The sequence below is a fragment of the Amborella trichopoda genome, chromosome 4 (assembly GCF_054954075.1).
Source record: "Amborella trichopoda isolate Santa Cruz 75 chromosome 4, AtrichopodaSantaCruz75HAP2 v2.0, whole genome shotgun sequence".
NCBI lineage: Eukaryota > Viridiplantae > Streptophyta > Magnoliopsida > Amborellales > Amborellaceae > Amborella > Amborella trichopoda.
This window is the reverse complement of record NC_142339.1, coordinates 6,825,997-6,847,569: the sequence shown is the minus strand read 5'-3', so window position 1 is coordinate 6,847,569 and position 21,573 is coordinate 6,825,997. Positions and strand designations below refer to the sequence as shown.

The following is a 21,573-nucleotide window of genomic DNA, read 5'->3' as shown; positions in this document are numbered from 1 at the left end:
CTTTTATTTAGTAAGATACCTTTCTTTAATTTTTAGAATAGAGAGAGGGAACGGTCCTTAAAAAAGCACACATGTGGCACATTTACACAATAATACATGCACATCGCCATGATATTTTTTATACAACTGCACATTACCTGCCATTAATATTAATTTTTTATACAAAACTGAAACTATATAAAAGTGAGAGAATGCCCCCTCCCCCCCAACAAAAAGAAAAAAAGAACAAAAAGAAAAATAAAAAAACCCTAGGGCCTAGGCGGCTGCCTCCGTGTTCTTGAACATTGTCAAACTTTGTTTTGGTCCAAATTTTGTAAAGGCTACATTCACCATCCATTCCTCTGAAAGGCCCACATGGAAATTCATCCAATAGAGTTAAATCTCTTATCATTTGCCTGTGGGAGCTGACAGCGGATGTAGTTTCAGATTACCGTATACCTCCACTGATGATGGTGTACTTTCCCTTTTGGAAAAGAAATGACCACCATATGGCAATGTGGAGATTTTCTCATATTTGTCCTTTTGCAGCCAGTGATGTCTCCATACGGAACACCATCACCATCTTATGTTGCAGTGTACCCTCCTGGTGGACTTTATCCTCACCCCTCAATTCCACCAGTATTTCCTTGACATGTGCTCATGCTTACGAGATTTACAGACGTGGATGCATATGAGAGAGAGAGAGAGAGAGAGAGAGTGTGTGTGTGTGTGTTAGGGGGTGATTCCATGCAACAGTTCTATAGTAATATAATAAAACAATCTTCAAAAACCATTTTAGAGCCATTTTGTTTGTCCCATTTAAATATACATTCTTTGAAAACATCCCATAGAAAGTGCTTTTTAGCCCAATTAACATAGGCCGTCCATGTTAGTTAGATGCTTAGATTTAGGCCTGAAAATGATTTTTTCCCTTTCCAAAATTTTGAAATGGTTTTATTATCATTAGATGAACAATGTTTTTTTTAAATATTATTAGATGAACAATGTTAAAAAATAAAAAAATTGATTTTGAGTTTGTAAAGGCCTAGATCTTGAAATTCACTAAATGGATGGTCTAGATTCTTTGTTTTGGGACTCATTTTGACCATATCTAGGGTGCAAATTGAATTTTATCCTTTTGGGGATTGATTATTGGGATGAAGAGAGGGTGTTTGCAAATTTTGACGGTTATACAAATGCCACAAACATGTCTTTCTAGAAGTATGGTTTCACTAAAGTATAATGTCATGGTGAAATGAAATCAGTTCCTATTATTGACTAAAATTGTATGGTTTTGTTTGCCTTATGTAACCATAATAGGGATCTCATCCATTTAGCACTTATTCTGTTCCAACCAACCCAAGTGGAACTGCTGAAACTCGTGTGAGCACTAGTTAGTTTCAAAGTAGCTGCCGAAAATTTGCATATTCCATGGTTTCTTATTGAATAGAAAATTTTCTCTTTTGTTCTTCTAATGTTTCTAAGTTGCCTATTTTTCTTCTGAGTAATCATGCTATAGTCTAATGGTTTATGGAAAAAAAAACATGGTCCATTGGGTCATCACCATTGAAATGATGAATGGTGATGAGAGAGAGTAGGACCCATCAAATTTCAGGACATGATCCAATGATTTATTCTGTTACCATCTGTTTTATTGGATGGTGATGACTCACCTTGTTTCCTGATTCCGTTTGACTACAGTATATTTTCTATATCTTAAACAGTGATTCTGTGTACATTTAAATTTGATGGTGGCACTACATTTTCATTGGTATATTATGACAGCACAAACATTTAGCATACTTCAAGCCTTTTAATGAAACGATGGGGTCACCGTGACTTTTTTGCCTTTCGTTTGTTACCTAATTATTGTGAAATTATATTATCTGTATTGAAATCACTCAAAAAAAAAGTTGATCAAAATATTTATTGAATTAAAAAATAGATGGACCATGAATCTAATTAATAATGGTGGATTTTCAGGGGAATGCTCATGGTGCTGATTTAGAGAGTAAATCGTCAAAAGGCAAGGTCAGGACTCGTCCAAAGAGATTCAAAGAAAGCTTAGGCAGTCTGAATATGCTTACAAGCAGGAGTAATGAGATGGGGGTAGGGGCATCCAGGAATGTCCTCTTTTCCCAAAGGTATTGTTCAGTTGTCAATGGCATCTTTTCCCAAAGGTATTGTTTAGTTGTCAAAGACAGAATACTTACAAAGTTAGAAGGTGGAGTATATTGCACTCCATTGGACTATGGAGAAACTGTACCCATTAGGTCATCACTGTCAATTGAAACAATGATGAGAGAGAGTGGGATCGACCAGAACATGAAATGACCCTAATGGATGATCCCACTGAATCAATGATGAGAGAGTGGGATCGACCAGATCCCACTCTTTACCAACATCCTTCACTGATGGTGATTAAGCAATGGATGGTGGTTTCTCTATAGTCCATCGGTTTAAAGTGTGCTTTCTCAAAGAAAATCCTGCAATTTGTTGTGACTTGAGGCATTCGGAACATGATGTGCAGTAGAGAGAGTGGAAGTGAAGCTTCAAGTGCTGGAAGTGATGCCAATTCCCAGACTGTATGTAAATTTGTAGATTATCTAAACTATGTTTTCTTATTTGGCTTGAAATCTGTACCCTTTTTTCTTGCCTATTTATTTTCTCAATTTTTGTATGATTTGTTGAGGCTTTGTTTGGGATTGGTGTCGGCAGTTGGTAGTGCATGATTGCGTGGTGTATGGTATGAAGAAAAAGAGGTCCAACCCCTTTCCAGATAAGAATGTAAAGTGCCACTTATTAGCGGCATTTGCATGACAGTAAGAACAAGATTGCACATCCCAAATGACCTAGCATTGACTGCCAACACCATCTCAAGCATTATACCTGAGAATCCATTGTAGAAGTGTTCCAAGACACAGCATAATTTGTTACTTGAAAACTGGTTTCGATTAGTTATTCCCACTAACATACCAGTAATCTTCCTGTTGCTTCAAGCATGCGTAGTGATTGTTTATCTCCCAAAAACAAGTAGAAGACAAATTGTAAAGCTAGGTTATCCTTCTTCTCAAATGGGCTAGGCCCATTGGGTAACAATGAGATATGGCCATGTTATTTCGTGAATATTTATTGGAGATCTTCCAACACTCCAAAATCAGAGATCCACTCCTTTTCTTGCAACATTCATGAAGTCGTCGGGTGTTACAATTTGTTTTCCAAAAATGTCGTGACTAGGCAGATGCTCCAAATTGAGAAGGCTGGTTCATTTCCTCATTGAGATGATTCAACATCTCTTTGCTTATGAAGGCTGTGTTTTGTTAATATAGTTCCAATCGATGCCTAACTATTGATGTACTCTTTGTTGTGAATGAAATATCATTATCAAGGAAAGAAAAAGAAAATCTCCATTCGCAAAGAGGGATATTGAATCCTTTATTAAAAAGGTGGTTGGCATTCATTTCACTTTTGAGCATATTCCCTTTGTTCTTGCTTCACTTACTATGATTGGTAGCCTTCTGTTGGTTATACGAAGGAAGTGACAATTACAACTTTGGGGTGAAATTTGGAAAGATTTGTTACACCCACAGGAGAAATAAGTAAATATTTTCATTCTATTGAACTTTAGCACCGGTAATTCACAAGTTTGCCTAGTGTATGTATTTATTATAAACTATAAAGTAATCTCCATGCACCATGACTGAAGGATGCAGAGTATACTATTACAGTGAACATACGTTGGTTCCTGTACTTTAGTTGATTATGATAAGTGAAGTTTGTTATAACTTTGTTTGTGCTGCAAATGTTCTCTGAACTCAAATTCAAAAGTTATTGATTGCCAATGTGCAGTTGTTTCGAAACTTGAAAGTTAAATTTGATAAAAGTCATGCCCATTGCATTACAAAAGAATCCCACAGTATTTGAAACTGTAGTATGTATGCATGCCCTCTCTCACACACACACAAACATGCACACACATATCTATATACATACATAATTATATAATTCACATGTATATCATACATACATATGTATGTGTGTGTGTGTGTGTCTGTGTCAACCTTGCTGGGTCTAAGCTATAGGAGACAGGTAAAGTTTAAGGAAAAAATTCTGAGGCTTTGCTTTTGTGCTCGAGGAAGAAAGCTGTTAGTTGCAGGTGCAAGACGACGAAGCTGGTGGGGCCGCTTTGTTTTTGCCATTAGACATCGTCGTGCGCTCCTACGACGATGCCAAAAGGGCTGCCTTAGGGACAACGAAGATCAAGATCCGAGCCCGCCTGTGAATCTTTTGAGTTTGTCGTCCTATATATTCACCCATCGTTGATCTTGGGAGAGCCTGACGCTGAAGCATAATGAAAATAAATCTCATATTGTTGTGAAGGAATACATTGGAATATGGATTGCTTTTGTGGACATCTTTTCTCATTTATCAGATTTACAATGTATAAATGTTTTTTAATTTTAACATGTTTTGTGTATTCACAGTGTACGTAGGGTACTTCAGTGAGTTCTACATCTCTATCATTATATTCGGCCTTTTAACACTTCCATTTATGGATCATTTGAATTGATGAAAGATGCCAATTGCATTTCCTTCATGGCAACTAGGATTTTTTCGTTTATTTAGATGCCAAGCTACTTAAATTGAGTCCAGTAAAAATCCTTCAAAAATCGTATATGACTTCATCTTTGGTTTCCTTTACTACATTAATTCCCATGGCTCCTAAATTTTAATTAGAAACCTTTTGCACTTAAAATCTAGCTTTCTTTTTCTCGTCAAATCTGAATTCAAGTCTGTTTCTGTAAACAATAACTGAAAAATGCAGCTCGTATTTTACTTTTAGAAAGGAAAACACCATTTAATTGAGCTATTAATAGTCTTCTTATTCAGAGTTTTACTTGGTCTAGGGTTTCTATATTCTTTTCTTTGGTGGTTGTGGTTCATGCTAAGCCCCTCTGCCAATTAATTATGCTAGTGAGATCAGAACTCGAATAGTTGTGAGCTTAACTACTTGTTTGATTGTGCAAACTGAATTGATGCTCTCTTATCTGAGAGTAACCAAGGGCATAAGAGCCTTATACTGCTCGACCATCTGCTCTAAATTTCGATTCATTTGCAACTGATGGCCTTCAGGCCTTTAGGTTTATTTGATAGGTGCCAAACCTACCTACCTTATTACGAATCATAGAACTCCTCATCCACAGCTCCACGCCATGTATGTATTTGCATCTAGGAAACCCAATGTTTGCTCCACGGAGTCTCATCTGGTGCAACTCCATGTGCTAGATAAGTCAAGTAGTAGGGTCTCAGGATGACTCGAGTAGACGTCCTAAGCCTAGGAGGCTCTGGCTATTGAACATCTCCCACAGGAGGGCTCGTCATTGTCCTCACACAATTTTTCTCGAATTTTCCAAGTTCTTGAGTTTTAGAGCTGGTGTGTATTCTTTTATGACCTACTTGATCAATGTTTTGCAGGGTTCACATGAAAAACCACCCAATCAAGGTCCAGTAGAAGGTATGTTTATGCAACAACGAGCCTGCCTGCCTTTTTTCCTTTATAGTTTCGGTAAAAATTGAACCAGGGATGTAGTGTTGCAATGGTTAGCAACTAGAGCCTGTCAAGCCCAAGCCTTGTTCCTGCTTGCTTGGCTTTTTCTTATGTGAGTGTTGGTTTGGCCACCCAAATTATTAGTAATGGTGTGGTTTGTATAAGGCTGAGGCTTGAAACAATCAAAGTAAGGTGCACCTTGAAATAGTGCCAAAAGATATTATTTCAGTACTATAAATCTTTGTGAAGACCTGAAAATTTAGTTTTATCTCTAATTATAAAATTTAAAGCTTCTAAAATAGTGTAGATCGAGCAGATCCATGAACACTTGATAATCTTGAAAATTGATGGTCCAGAAAATGCATTGCAAGATGCACTATTTCCAAGACTTGAAATCTATTTTTTCTCATGTTCATATATCTTAAGGTTGAGAGGATCGATTTGGGGATTTTTTAGGCATTGAAATAGCCTCTTTTAGGGAATTTTTTAGGTCCGCCTTAATTTGATTGTTTAGGGCCTCACCCTTATATAAACTTTTTCATTTTAGTAAAATCCTCCCAAATTTTTTCTGCTCCCAAAACACGGTAGTACTATTAGCCAAGTTTTGTTTTTGATTTGACCACTCACTATTTTTCCGCTGACATGGGTGGATCACAAAATCTATGGGTGGCCAAACTAGATCCCTTTTTCTTGACCTGGCAAAGTATAACTATGAGTTTGGGTTTCTATCAATGGTTTCAGGTGATGATGCTCAAGATGGAAATAGTGATACACTTGCTCTATCTTCCCAGACTCTGATGAACCAGACAATGACACTAATGCCTATGCCAACAAGTGGTATTGGTGGTCCCATGACCAACTTGAACATTAGCACTGACTATTGGAGTTCATCCTCTCCTTCACCCGTGGCTACGATTCGAGGCAAGCACCCTGCTTCTGGAACTAAACCTTCTATAGAGTCGTGGTTGAAGGTTCTCTCCCGCTCTCTCTCTCGCTTTCTTTCTTTCACACACACACAGAGATGACGCAAGGGTTTGTCTTCTCTCAGTAACGTACTGACAAAACTCTCTCTTTTATGCACATACACGCACACAAAATGACAAGCATTTGTCGTCTCTCAATAATATATCTGACAAAGCTCTCTCCCATCTCTCTCCCCCCATGCACAAAAAAAAGAAAGAAAAAACACACACACACACACATATGCACCCTTAGCATAATAGATCATACTCTCTCAACAAACCCTCTGATAGAACCTCTCTCCCTATCTCTCTCACTCACATGAACTTACAATTTCACTCATGCGATTTTCAAGTTTTTGTTTTCATCTCATGAACTTTCTCTTCTTTCTTCCTTGAACGTAGGATGAAAAAGAGCGTAAGAGGGAAAGAAGGAAGCTATCAAACCGGGAATCAGCACGACGCTCAAGATTAAGAAAACAGGTTGGAATATTAGTTGTAGCTATATGTGTTTTACTTCATTTTTTACGTACTTATATCCCCAGCGCAATAAGAAGAGAGCCAGTAACAACCTGGTCCTGACGGTACCCAAGATACTACTAGACTATGGGAACGCTGCAAAATAAAGATTAAAAATGAACATCCTCTAAAAGGAATGCTAGAATGGCCTCAAAATGCATGGAAAGGGGTAGTTTTGGATGCCCAAAGGACGCTCGCAAAATTTCGTGACATTCTGACAAGTCTTGATGTGATCAGAACGAAACTCAGTTTACAATCCAGTTCCTATCATGCTAAAAAAGAGGGCTTATAACTCAGTTCACAACTCCAGTTCCTATTATGTTCAAGTCGTGTGCGGAAGAGTTCAAACTCACTCCCAGCACCGCCTGTCCCCTTTCTCAGGGAGAAAACCGAATACGAGAGGAAAAGAATAAGAGTACAAAACATAAGCAAGAGGAGCACATGCGGAGAAAGCATTCAAGGCAAACAAGCAAAATAATTATTTGATGTATATGTCAACGAATTACAAGATTTGTTTGATTCTCAAGATTGCATGAGCAAGGAAGAAATGAAATGAGCGAAGGATTGAGAAACTCATGAGCCCCTAAAAACTGTCAAGAGCTCCTCTACCCACCTCAGCGCAGCTTGCTTTTGCTCCTTAAGGCGAGAAATGGCTTGAACGACTTCATTTGATAAAGCACTGACTGCTGCCATCTCAGAACTCAGTTGCTCCAATTGTTGAGACCTTCTGTGTATCTCCGTTTGCTGCTGGTTCTGCCGGGTCTTCAACTGTGCCACGCGAACTTGCAACGTCGTTATTTCATCTTCCACGGCCTGTATCTCGCTAGAAAGGAGTGCGCTGTCCTCTATAAGATGAACTTGACGTGAAGTTAGTTGAGCCTTCCTCTTCTCATACCTCTCCATCTGAGCCTGCTGCTTAGCTAAACCTTCCTCAGAAGAAACCAAGTGTGCCTCTTCGAATGCTTGCACTTTCAACTCACGCTGAAGGACTTCAGCTTCCCAAGCCTCAAGATCTTGCAGCAGCCCTCAAGATGGTCAAAGGTTTCCTCATCATAATACACAGCCTTTAGACTAGTTGTACAGGCCTTGACAGCTTTCTATATCCACCTTGAGGTTGGAAAGGGCACACTCCTTTATCCTTTGGAGGACTGATAGTAGCATACGCCTCACTAGGAGTGCCTTTGCATGTGGGGTCGATGGAGGAGGAATTGAGGAATCGACTGTAACAAGAGGAGGAACTTCAAGGACGAGATCCTTGACAATAATAGCCCAAGACTCACTAGCGGCAGCAAAAGGCTCAGGAGAGGGCTCTTCAGCATGCACGTCTGAAGTTGGCATCTCTGAAGCTGATGATACCACCAACTCTAAAGAAGGGACTTCCAAGTGAGGTTCCACTTCCAACTCTGAAGAAGGAACTTCAAGGATGGGACTTCCAAGCGCTTCTGGAGCTACTGCTTCTGCATTTGAGACCTCATCCACAGCCTCAACATTCCCCTCTTCAATAAACGCTCACAGGAAGTCTCCTAGGCTCAGGGAGGACGAGCAGGAGACCCAATAGGACGAACCAAACGAAGGAGGTGAGGCTTGGCATTTCAAGCCGAACCACGGTAGCTTCTGGCTCTACTCTTGGAACCGAAGTCAATATCACAGGTGGTGGGATCGAAACCTTGGAGGCCTTTGCTCTTGAATGCTTGACAGGTGGAGGCGGTGGTGACGTACCCGGAAGCGATAAACCTTTCTTGCTCTTACGAGCACTTATTTTGGAGGCCACAGGTGTGGGTTCAAGACTCTTTGTCCCCTTTCCCTTCCGTCCCCCTTTCTTCTCTTCCCTCTCTTTGGGGGGATCACTTCTTGGCTCTTCAGTTGGAGCCCTCTTGCTGCGTCGAGGCCTGACAGCTGGACCAGAATAAGGCCCACTACTTATCAGGGCATTCAGGTCTTGGACGGGTCTCCCTTCATGGCTCGAAACCGCGCGCCCCTAGGCCCACTCAAAGATAGATCGGAGGTCATCAAACAACAACCTTGTCTCGCCTTTAAGAGACAAATACCCCATGCCAGTGACATCCTTGAGTAGGAAACGGGGCTTAGCAAGCTCTCTTCAGTTGACGTGGTAGTTTAACTCAAAGACTGTGGGAAAGGAAGGAGGAGCGAAATGCTTCCCAATTTTGCTGTCGCGCTTGGCGTTATTGACAGCCTTCTATGGGTCGTCCGAGCGCCAAAGCGAGCAGTTGGTGATGTTCCATCATCGCCAATAACCTTCCGTTGCATGGCCCACACGACGATAACGGGGGACCACAAACTTGCTCAGTCCTGTGAGGCAAAGGCAAGTCTCCCAGGCCATCCTTATGTTGAGGTTGATCCAGGCTTCACGACTTACCCTTGGAGCTTCATGGTCATGCAATGACCCTTTCTTCCCATAGCTCTTCTCAAAGAGTATGGTGAAGCGGCATCACTGATCCAGGCCATGTTGACGCACAAACCGGTGGGGGAAATAGCCTTCCAGCTTCCTGTCTCCCACACCCCTATACGGTACAATGCAACCTCTCACGCTTAGGAGATACATGATCTACCTTTTCTCGATGGGCTTTTCGTCAAGAACCTCGCCAAAGCCGTCTATAAAGGCACTATCAGTGGGACCGCCCACAGGAAAAGGGCTACCACTAGAAAAGAAGGAAATATTGGACAGAAGCTTGCATGCTTCACCTTGCCCTTTAAAGACGGCCTTCATCCTTGCAATTCTTAACACGTGAGGGCAAGGATACCCTTCGAGGCTTCCATTAATCTCGTACGCCCCAGGGTTACGTGGGTTAGTTCCCCTTTCAGGAAAATGTGCAGAGAGCCACCCGAAGACGTTGTGGATTGGGAAACTCATCATGAAACGACCAGGAAATCCTTCTCCAACAAGGACCTCACTCTTGTTGTTTTTTGAGGGAGCCCTGCCATGAGCAATGGTCCCCCCAGCCCGTGGTAGATTCTGCACAGGACCGGCTGAGCCAAGGCATACTCATGCCCTTCAGCCATCTTGAATGCTGCAAAGAAGCAGCCCGGCCGGATAATGTTACTCCTCAACCCCGGCAAAGCGAACTTACACAAGAAAATGACCAAGTAAGCAACCAGGTATGCACGGTCCTTCTCCCTTCTCCCAGGAGGAGTAACTGGCCACTTGGAAGCTTTGATGGCCTCAGCTCTCTGAGCCTCATCTGCGCACAGGGTGCTAGAACTGGCGTCCCCGTTGTTTTGATGGTCCCCATGGAAGTTATCCCTCCATGCCTCGAAGTGCACCCCTCCCGACTTGAGTTTGGTCTCTGAGTGCAAGAGTTGGTAACTCTCGAACAACTCGTGGAGACCAGAAGGGGTTAGCTTGCCATTAATATGCAGAGTGCCAAAAATGACCTCGTTGCTGGGCACAAACTCCTCATACATGTCCCCCAGCAGGAGCAAGCCCCCGACAAAGTACGTATCCATGAGAGTGACCTTTATCAAAGTGGCAACTGTTGGTTTTATGACGCATGTCTCCCGCAAAGCTTTGTCGGCGTGTGAGCACCAGTCGTAATAGCCAGTTGAGCGTTGACATGCTGCGGCTAGCCCACATTCTTTCAGGGTACTAGCATGTGAACTCAGGACATCAAGTGTCCAAGTAGTATATCCAGGCATGTATTGGTGCTCTCCTTCGAAGCGAAGTGCACCAGAGGCCCAATGAAGGTCCTCTTCCCCAACATAGGCAAGTTTTCACTGGAGTCAAAGTCCCTGTGTAGGGCGTGACAAAGGAGGACGCCGTCCCCTTGAATAAGAGGCTCCCCATCAACACCTTGATATCCACAAAGTCGAGCATCCTCTCCCACATAAGTGATGCTCAAAGGCCACTCTAGCTGGTGGGTAGGCTCGAGGACACCAAGTGTATTCCCCCTGACAAAAGAACCCCTGTATAAGAATCGCTCCCCAACTCCCCCTCACAAGGCAACTGGTTCATGTCAAGAATTCTGACTGTAAACACAAAAGAAAAAGTGTTAGAATATAGTTCATTGAGCCCAAATCATGGTCAAATGAACACACAAAATATGGGGGCAATATGCCTAATTGAAGCACGGGAGTGCAAGGCCTCAGGCCAAAGAGTGGAGTATTTATGGCGCATACATGAACATAACGCCTCACATAGGCATTCATGAAGAGTGTACGCACAAGCTCGGACACGGTCAAGAAATATAGACGAACGCAAAGCACGACGAAACCACATTCACACCCAAACTCAGGCACGCGAAAGATCGTGCCCGCATGAAATTCATGCATGCACAAGAACATGCACGTGCGAGTTCGTGCCTGCATAATACTGTACACGTGACAATTCCAACACGTGCAGGTTCCAACCTAGCGCATACACACTGAAGCTCATACGCACGCGAGATACCTCGCCTAGGTATTCACGGCCAAGTGCGAGTTCCCCTCACGGCTAGTCTCATCTAGCCGTGTTGTACACGCACGAACCCGTTTGGGACTAAGGCCTAACCAGAAGGCTCACAACGCACAAATGCGAGCATGGCCATGCCTGAACATTTGCAATGCGAATACGCATGGTGCTATTAACCAAATCGAAAGGTCACAGCAGAAAGCAGCAAGAAAGGGCTTGAGAAAATTGAAAGCATCCCCGCAAAAGCTCAACAGACACTGCCAATCAAGCCCAAAAGAAGCAATAAGGCATTCCCTCAAACTCTCGGCATACAACAGAAGAATAGGGAACGAAGGAAATCTACAATGGCGAAGGAGAAAACGCATGAAAAAAGCAAGATTAAATGAAGTAACCCTCGGCGGCAAAAAGCCTCGCTCAAAGATGACAGTAGAAAGAGGCACAGTGCAAATTAGGGCTTTTTACCTCGGTAAAACTCTTGGGTAAAACTAAGGAAAAGTACCCCTGTGCGTCTTTTATACTGACAAAGGATAGTGTGTTGTGCGAGCCAGCGAAATGACGTTCGGCCTCATTATATGGAAGCGCAAATGGCACGTAAGTGAAACGTCACGCGGTTCCGACGCAGCGTAACACAAAATGTTGCACGGTTTCGTTACATGGAAGAGCAAACGGCACGCAAGCGAAACACGGCATGGTTCCGACGTAGCTAAACACAAAGGTTGCGCGGTTTCGTCACTCAGCACAAAGGCCACGCGGCTCTAACTCTTGCGCGTGTGCGCAACACTGTCATAAGGCCATCCACTCTACTATTACCACACAAATGTTGCCGGTTCCGCCACTCAGCACAAAGGCCACGTGACTCTAACTCTTGCACATGTGCATAGCACCATCATAAGGACATTCTCTTCTACCAATCTCAGGTACGCATGCACACGCAGCCCCTACCAAATGCCTCTAACCCTTCCCTCTTTAGTCCATTGCCACTGTTCCTCTCATGCAGATTGGACACATGGAACCACCCACAGACCCACACAAACCTCTGGCTTAGCCAAAGGCTCAGCACACACTCGTGCACGACTACACTTGGTAGACAAGCGAGCTATGCTCCTTGCACTATCCGTGCACACTGGACCCTCAGCAGTCAAATGCTAAAAAAAAACTAAAAATAAAAATAAAGGGGTCCTTGTGAAAACCAGAAATGGCACACACCCCAATGGCTCGGATGAAAACCCGAGTGGGCATCCCTGAGTACCTCTGGGGAAAAAGGGTCCCTTGTCCCATTCCTTATCCATTTTCAAAGGAGATGAGGGCTGATGACAAGGAGATAGAAGAAAGGGCAAACTATGAGAAAGAAGAGATACAAGCCACGAAGCAAGAAGGAGCATTCAAACTAAAGGGAGATTTATTTCATGAACAAAAAGGATTAGAAAACTGTGGTTACAATAACCGGTAGCTACAAAGAGATAGATCTGTTCTGAATAAAGTCCCCCATCTAGAGACTACCACTTCAAGAAAGCGGTATTCTTCTTTTCAAAGACAGCTTGGAATACCTAGAAAATACCACTTTCTTATTCTTACCACTGGTTCAAGACAAGGGACTAGGTGGTAGTCAAGGGAGCAACAAGTAGAGATCCGAGCAGATGATCACCTGCTGAACATATCGGCCATTCACCCAAGCGCTGAAGATTGAAGTTGACCAAATCATTCAGGCGGGCAACCACCACGAAGGGAATTACAGGCCAGCTAGAATCACCACGTCCCATCATCATTTTCTAATGGATGAGATTGGGTTTAGGTCTGATGACCTTCATAATCTTGTGCACAGCCTTGAACTTTGTTTTTAGAATCTCAGACAAACCTCGTAGATCTGGAGGCACAAGCTCATCGTTGATCACAGGATCATCATCAGAACCTTATAAGGCTCGAACACTGGTGCTAGCTAAGGCATGGCATAAAGAGGGAGAGCTCTCTTTCTCTCTCTACAAAAAGAAGAAGGCCAAAGAAATAGGGCTTTCAAAAGTAAAAGTGGCCCTCTGTCTCTCTGCCCCCGCTTGTATAAGCCTCGGACCTGTCACAAAAACGTTTCACCTTCTGGGCAACGCTTCGTCTGACTGAGGGTCAACCTCCTGTCGCTTCGCCTCCCTGGTGTTGCTTCTTCTGATCGCAGGTCAATCTCCTGTCGTTTCACATCCTTGGCAACCATTCACCGACTCGCGGACCTATGACAGAAACGTTTCGCCTCTTAGGCGCCGTTTCGATAACCAGCGGTCCCGACCTTCCTCGTGCTCTCCACTCGTACGCGCATAATGCGGCTTCGGTGTCCCTTCCTGTACAAACACGCGGCTCCTTCACACCTCCATCCTTGTGCATCTAGTCCTGCACCTCAGCTCATTGGTAATATCTGATAACCAAAAGAGCCTTATACGAATGCGGTCCTTCTCCCCTATACATGGCCAAGGAGAATAGATCCCTTAAAAAAAAAAAAATCGAGTGTGGTGAAAACCCGCAAGGGCGCCATAAGTAAAAATGACAGGCGGGCAGGGCCATGAGGCCATGAGTAACAGAGTCCTGAAAATAAGAAAATCGGGCATGGTGAAAACCTGAAAGGGCACCATGAATAAAAATGGAAATCAAAGGCGGACATGAACCCAAGGTCACGGGAAAAAAAACCTCAATGAAAGGAAGTTGTTGAAAACCATCTTTATGGCGTCACTTCCATCCAGTTTAGGTGAAAATCTGAAAGGGCGCTTAAACTAATAAACAGGTTGATGCAACTCTTGACCAAAGACAACTTCAACCATTCCCAGACGCTGATGTAGGGTAATGCCCTCTCAGAGCCAAAGAAGACCAGAAAGTCCTGGGAGAGATCCAGATCAGCCTTTCCCTACCAACTAGATTGGGGGCAACGCCCACCAAGGAACCACTAGTCAGGCCCAGAGCCAAAACAAAATTCCCCTAACACTGGGATTAAGTCCTACAAGAGCCCTCAGTGGTTACAAATAAAGCCGATGATTTAAGGTAACGCCCCCTCAAAGCCAAAGAAGACTGGAAAGTCCTGGGAGAAACCCAGACCAGCCTTCGCCACCAACTAGATTGGGGCAACACCCACTAAGGGAACCCACTTTTTAGGCCCCAGAGCCAAAACAAAACCCCCGTAACATTGGGATTAATTTCGACAAGAGCCCTCAGTTGTTACAAATAAAGTCGTTGATGTAGGGTAACGCCCTCTTTGAGCCAAAGAAAATTGAAGGTATTGAGTAAAATCCAAACCAACCTTTCACCACCAACTAGATTGGGGCAAAACTCACCAAGAGTTCCCACTAGCTGGTCCAGTAGGAGGTGTTGCCGAGATGGAACGGTAAACCCTTCCACAAGGCACTCTATCAGCACACTCCCCCAGAAAACGAATTCCAGTGGCATTGAGAATGAAGCCCTTTAGCAAGGCCCCTAATCGCAAGAATCCATTTCGGTCATCCCTTTAGAAGGAAGCTTGGCATGATCTCCTCCTCAAGGATTGTGCTGACGCCAGTGATCGAGAAGAAAAATATTTGTTGAGCGATAATCGAAGAGCAGCATTCGGCGGGGCAAGTTTTTATACGTCATTTTTGACGTAAACGTATCCCCAACATAATAAGAAGAGAGCCAGTAATAACCTGGTCCTGACGATACCCAAGACATCACCAAACCATGGGAACACTGAAAAATGAAGCCTAAAAATGGACAACCTCTAAAAGGAATGCTAGAATGGCCTCAAAATGCATGAAAAGTGATAGTTTGGGATGCTCAAAGGATGCTCGCGAAGTTTTGTGACATTCTGACAAGTCTTGATATGATCAAAACAAAACTCAGTTCACAACTCTAGTTCCTATCATGCTAAAAAAGAGTGGTCATAAGTACAACCCCATTCTCGGAGCCTCAAAATGGTACTAGACCACCGCCATTGGATTCAGAACGATGAACCCCCAGGGAGCAAATTTGAGCTCAATCGAACCTCTCAGGACCTTTCTGGGCCCAAATTACCTCAAACGAGCAGGTTTTACACTATTGGGGTATGGCCTTAGCGAACCAGCTTCCAATCATGGAGATTGCGTTTTCACATCTCAAGATGATCTTCAAGCACTCATAACTCTCTCGTTTGGAATTGGAACAAGCTCAAAATTGGACACAAGTCAGATCTCGATGACTTGATCATTTTGATATATGGTACGCGTCATGATGAGACCCGAGCAAAAGATTTTGTAGAGAGAAGATGAGCTCGAAACCATAAAAATCAGGACTCTGACAAAGATATCCCATGCTTTGTGAAGCGATATCTCGAGATCCGTAATTCAGATCGACAAAAAATTGGGTTCATTACGACCACACCACGAAGGGCTACAAGTTTGGTACAGTTTTTACATTCAGTTAAAGGCTGGATAGCACAGATTTTAAGGTTGAAAATGGAAAGACTTTCCCGGTTGCCGGAAATCCATTTTCCGGCGACCTCCGAAATTTGGAAAAGGATCAAACGGAAACCAAATCGAACACAACTTGGTGCAAAGCGACTGTGATAGTTTTTTTTCTAATTTGCAATCAAGATAAAGACTTGGAACTACATTGATCGCATTGCATTGGCGGCCAAAGTTCATAACCTTGTCGGATTTTTACTACTCGGGAAAAGTTCGTTTTCAAGACAATCAAAAGACATCAAACTGTTCAGAATCAAGCAAGCATCAATTCTACGATGATAGATCGTCCGAATCACTGCCACAAGCATCCGAAAAGGCTCCCAAAGTCCGGCAATGGCGAGGGGCCCCTCAGAGAGAGATGGTTTCGTCATTAGCCCAAAAGATTTAAGAGGCATTTTGGTCATTTTTCCCAAATTCGGGATTTTATTGCAATTTCTTTTAATTGTAATTTTTAGCAATTTGGCTTAGGTTTGAGCATCCACCCATGTTTGGTAGGTCCTCTATATAAACAAGCTTAGGTCAATTGTAAAAGGGCTGGATCATTCGTTAATGAAATTAAAGCATGTGTTTGTGTCCACTTGTCTTTGCTTTTAACCCTTGGATCCAACGGCGAGGAGAGAGAAAACTTTTCAGAGAGAGAAAATACCCCTAGCCCATACGGGTTAGCCTACCCCATGGTCCGTGTGTACCAACCCTAACTCTCTCTCGTGCGTGAACAGCGAGGCTAAAAATGGTGTACTTAGGCTAGGTCGCTCCTAGAGCCCACTCTCTCTCCTCTCTTTCTCTTTTTCCTCCTTCCATTCTCTCTCTGTCTTTTTCCTTGCGGAGTGACCCAGAGCCGCAGCAAACCTGCGGCCCTGTCTCTCTCAACGCCTTTCACTTCTTTGTCATGTGTTAAGTCTCGAAACCGCAACCCCTACGGCCTCGTCGCTCGCCACCCCCTTTTCTACTTTCTTCCGCTGTGACCCAAAGCCGCAGCAAACCTGCGGCCCTGTACCCCTCAGCGCCCTTTCACTTATTAGTTGTGTTAAGTCTCAAAGCCATAACACCTATGGCCCCGTCGTTCGCTATGCTTTTCTCTTCATCATAGTAACCCGGAGCGGCAACAAACCCGCGGTCTTGTCATTCCCTCCTTCATTCTACCTTATTCCCCCTCGCATACCTACAGTGTCCTGCTATCTACCATACGCTCAATTCAATACCTCTCAGAGCTACCTTAAGAGTCTTAACGCTCAGATTGTTGCTTTGAGTTCCTCTTCGTACAGTCAAGTCGAGTCGCGAGAGATACATACTCCCTCGCCCTCTCTCACTCGAGTGGAGTCATCTTGAGCTGGTGAACAAGAGAATTTTGATTCGTGAGCCTCTCTGATTGCTAAAGTTGCGTAGCATTTGCGTGGATAGGAGGATCCTTGTTGCATTTTTCCCTTTATCCTTTCCTTGCTAGCCAGCCCCTGTTCGAGTGAACCATCACAGAGGAGTGCCTTCGAATTCATTTTGTAAGCTTAGAAACAAAAAGAAAGAGAGCACGTGTTGAAGTTTGAGGAGAGTTCGTGTCCAAACCGCACTGGCAGCCAGCTGGAGGGCTTCATAAATGTTCAAAGAGGGTGACCGCCCGGGTGTATCCTCAAACCCCAAAACGACGAAGTAGGCTCTAAAACACATCCTTGTCGAAAAATCTCTCTTGTTGGTTCCTATCTGCATAAAGGGTAGTACACGCGCACGTGCTAGAATGCGTACCACGCGCGGACCCTCCGCGGTTCTTTGAGAGAGGGTTTTCTCCCGCCAAGAAAATCAGGCCCTAACCAATATGATGTTATTCTTTTGGAAGGTCTTGTGACTTGTCAGTATTTCTTTTTGTGAAGCATTTGCATGTGTGGTGGGTTAGCCAGATTGTCTAGAAGCATGGAGCTTTCTCTCTCACATCCCTAAGATTTCTAGCTTCTAAGTTCTTACATATATCCCGCATTCGAAACTCCTCGAATCACTATTCATACTATTCCTGAAAGCATAGTTTCTCATGTGCTAGATTGAATATTTTGATATTGATTATTAGTGGTTTCTGGTTTTACCACTTTGGAACAAACTGTGAAAATCTTGGACTAAGTTCCAATAGTTGTCACCAACTTATTAAATGTTTTGCTCTATGCTTAAGTGTTGCAAGACAAGATGCCTCTTGTTTGAAAGTTTTGTGGTTTAGTTTTATGGTTTTTAAGTTCTTTTTAGGGATTCTAGGATTTTTTAACATTTTAGGATTTTAAGACTTATTTAAAAGTAGTTAGAGTGCTTAATGAATTATTTGTTTTATCAAGGGTAAAAATATCATTATGAATTTTGTCTTAATTAGGGCTTCAATTTCTATTAGAATTAGGATTTTTTGGGCTTTAAGTAAGGTCTTTTATTATAAATAAAGGTCTATGTAGAGAATTTAGCATAGAGAGTTCGGTTCAAATCTTTTTCTGGTTTAACCAATGCAGAGCCATTGAAGCCTTGCTTGTAGGCTTCCACTTCAATTTTCCAATCAATATATTATTGGATTTTATTCTCTATGATATTCTTCTACATCAATTGGTATCAAAGCCAAGTTGTTTCAACCAACAATGCAGTGAACTATAGCCAAGTCTAGGGTTTGCTGATTTCAGCTTAGAGTTTGCCAATACCAGCCTAGATCTTTATGATATCAGCTAGATTTGATTGATTCTTTGCCTAGGGTTTGTGATTTCGGTGAAGCCATTGCATTGAGAAGGGGCTATAGAAGGGGGGTTTCATAGAGCCCACCTGTGATCCTGGAGATGAAGAAATGAAATACCTCAGAAGGCAAGATTCAGCCAGCTAGTGAGCAATCAATCATGAGCAAGACGTTGATCTTTTCACCCAAGAAGATGTTCATCATCGTGCTCCACATGTGGAGTCGAGTAGGGCAGTGATAGAAAGCCAGGACATGGGGTGCATCACTTTAGGGATGTCGATTTGAAGGTGGACATTCCTGATTTTGATGTAGATTGTATCCAAAATTAAAAATTTGTATTTTGGGATACGTCACCAATCTTCGGCGCATGCTCTGATGAAGATCATGATTTTGTAGGAGATCCAATCTGCAGTGAATAAGATTTTGTAGTTGAACCGATCTTTGACAAAGAAAAAGATGAATAACTCTAAGGAGAATCAATAGAGGTGAAGTTGTTGGTTTTACCATCAAATCTAATGCTCATTTCAAAGATGCTCCCTTGGCTTGTTCTAGGGCTGAGCAAAAGCAATTTCAGCAGAGTTATATGGCCAAACACGTATATATGATGGTTATTCCATTTACATATAATAACCATTTCCTCGAGGGTTTCTCAAAAGTATTTATGAATACATCAACTGATTTCAAAGCCCCAATCTCAATGTATGATCATTGTGTTTTATCTAGGCCTATTAACCCACAAGTCCCAATGTGTTGTTTACAATGTTCGGGTTGAAGAAGATGGTAGGCTAATAAAAGAATTCCTTTAAGCCCATTTCAAAACTTGATGACAAGTTTTCTCCAATTAGGGGAGATTGATATGGGACAAGATGCCTCTTGCTTTTGAATTTTTCTTACTAAATTTTATGGGTGTTTTTTTGAAGTTTTGAGGTTTATTTTTAGGGATTCTGGGTTCTTTTTTATATTTTTGGGATTTTAGGAGTTTAGAAAAGTAGTTATAGTGCTTAGTGAAATTATTTTTTTATCAAGGATGAAAATGTCATTATAAATTTCGTTTTAATTAGGGCTTCCATTTCCATTAGATTTAGGAATTCTTGGGCTCTATGTGAAGCCTTTTATTATAAATGGAGGTCTATGTAGAGAATTTAGCATGAAGAGTTTCGTTTTGAGATCTTTTTTCTGGTTTAACTAATGGATTGCCATTAAGCCTCACTTTTTGGCTTCCTCTTTAATTTTCCAATCAATAGATTATTGGATTTTCTTCTGATATCTTCCTCTAAATGATTAAGTCACTTTTCCTTAATTAATTTTAGTGGCCATTGTTTATATTTCTCTTTTACTTTCAGATCTATCTATACAACTTAATTGTATTTAAGTGACTGAATTATGCCAAAAGGGATTGTGTTATTTTATGAGCTACTCAATGTATCCTTAAAGTTTTTTTTTTGTTTTGAAAATGACGGAATTCATGGTTAGTTACCTCAACAGTCTCTCTCTCTCTTTCTAAAATGTGTGTGCACGCATATGCCTGTGATGACTGGTTGACAGGTTGAATGTGAGAAGCTAAGCAATCGTGTGGAAAATCTGACAGAGGAAAAACAGGCACTTGAAGCAGAATTAGAGCACCTACAGGAGGAGTGTGATAGATTTGCTGAAGAAAACAGTTCTCTCAATGTAAGTGTCCACACACATATTTAGATGGCTCTAATCTACCTAGTGATGGCTTTTCTTGCCATATGGGTCATGTTCAATCAAGATTTCCTTTGCATTTCTGCTCACTTTTAGCTCCCTTAAAACAATCAAACTGCGAAATCAAGTGAAACTCCTGTTTGGATGTCTATGCACTAGTGGTAATTCATTTTTTCAATAAAGATAATCCTGAAAACGAGTTATATGTTATTTGGTAGTGTACCTCATAAAGTTATTTGAGATAAATTTATAGATATTTTATTTTTATCTTTTTAAAAAGTTGTTTTACTTAATCAAAATAATTTCTTGAACATCACAAGTTCTTGGCAAATAACAGCTAAAATAGCTGGAAATCACTTAAAGTTGAATATTTAAATAATAAATTATTCATTGTACAAAATACATACCAAATGGCTCACAAAATAATACTATCCATAGTGTATTAATTTTAGATAGTATATTCCAGATTAAATTAACTGTCATTCAAAGGGGCCCTAAAGATTTACATCTCTCTCTCTTGTGGGTTTCCAGGAGATGCTTAAGCAGCAGCAGGGGCAGAGCTCGTCCAGTAGTGAGTGACATGATCAGCTAAATTACGATAAAATAGACAACATAGAAAGGGCTCACTAACTGAAGGTATATACATACCCTGACGTTAAACACACCCCATTTGTTGGAAGGCAATTTCAGTAACAGGAAGTCCTTGACTTCTGCCATTCTCATTTTGGATGGCAAATGAGAAGAGGTTTTTTCTTTTACTCACGGGGCGCTTTCTACGAGGAAGACAAAAGAGGAGAAAGCAGAAGTGAGGTTGCTGCAAATTTTTTTACATGCAAAATACCTCATACGAGTCTCATATAAGCAAATATTATGTTGCAGTTGAAAATATATGCATATTCCTTTTCTCTTTCGCTATCATCCTTTTCGGTAATGCATGTAACTGATGTGTTTGTTTAGAGAAAGAAAATTGAATAGAGGATTACAATAGGGATGTTCCAAATCTTTGATCATCTACATGATGTCTTTACGTTTTTCTTGTGTTGGCATATGCAAGTATTATATCATAATAATACTATTGGGAGTCCTTTTGGAAGTTGTTTTAATCATTAATTCAAGATTGTTACATTTTCACCATACCCATTTTTCTGCCTCTCTCTCTCTCACACACGGGCATGTGCATGTGCACGAGCTATATGACTGCATTTGCAGCCACTGTGCATGTTTTTTCCAGCAGTCATCGAAATTGTATACTGGAGGATTGGACCTTACTTTGTGAGCTTATTTAGCCGAGATATTGGATTATGTTCACCTTGTATATGACCCCTAGGATTATGAAATTAGGATTA

General features: G+C 42.0%; 1 protein-coding gene across 11 annotated transcripts in view; it reads left to right on the top strand.

Annotated features, from left to right (window-relative positions):
- Positions 1-21,361, top strand: part of LOC18421731 (bZIP transcription factor 1-A) — a 31,488-nt gene extending 10,127 nt beyond the window's left edge. For 2 of the 11 annotated variants that reach the window (XM_020662321.2, XM_088864584.1), the window contains 7 exons: positions 1,963-2,123; positions 2,510-2,564; positions 5,455-5,494; positions 6,269-6,498; positions 6,892-6,969; positions 20,087-20,212; positions 20,759-21,361. In XM_020662321.2, coding sequence (XP_020517980.2) covers positions 1,963-2,123; positions 2,510-2,564; positions 5,455-5,494; positions 6,269-6,498; positions 6,892-6,969; positions 20,087-20,212; positions 20,759-20,806 — 738 coding nt within the window. In that variant the 3' untranslated portion in view covers positions 20,807-21,361. Of the gene's footprint in view, positions 1-1,962; positions 2,160-2,509; positions 2,565-2,697; positions 3,384-4,118; positions 4,457-5,454; positions 5,495-6,268; positions 6,499-6,891; positions 6,970-20,086; positions 20,213-20,758 lie in introns of those variants that run through there. The other 9 variants (XM_020662319.2, XM_088864583.1, XR_016053963.1 and 6 more) reach the window with 8 other exon arrangements.
- The last annotated feature ends 212 nt before the right edge of the window (positions 21,362-21,573 follow it).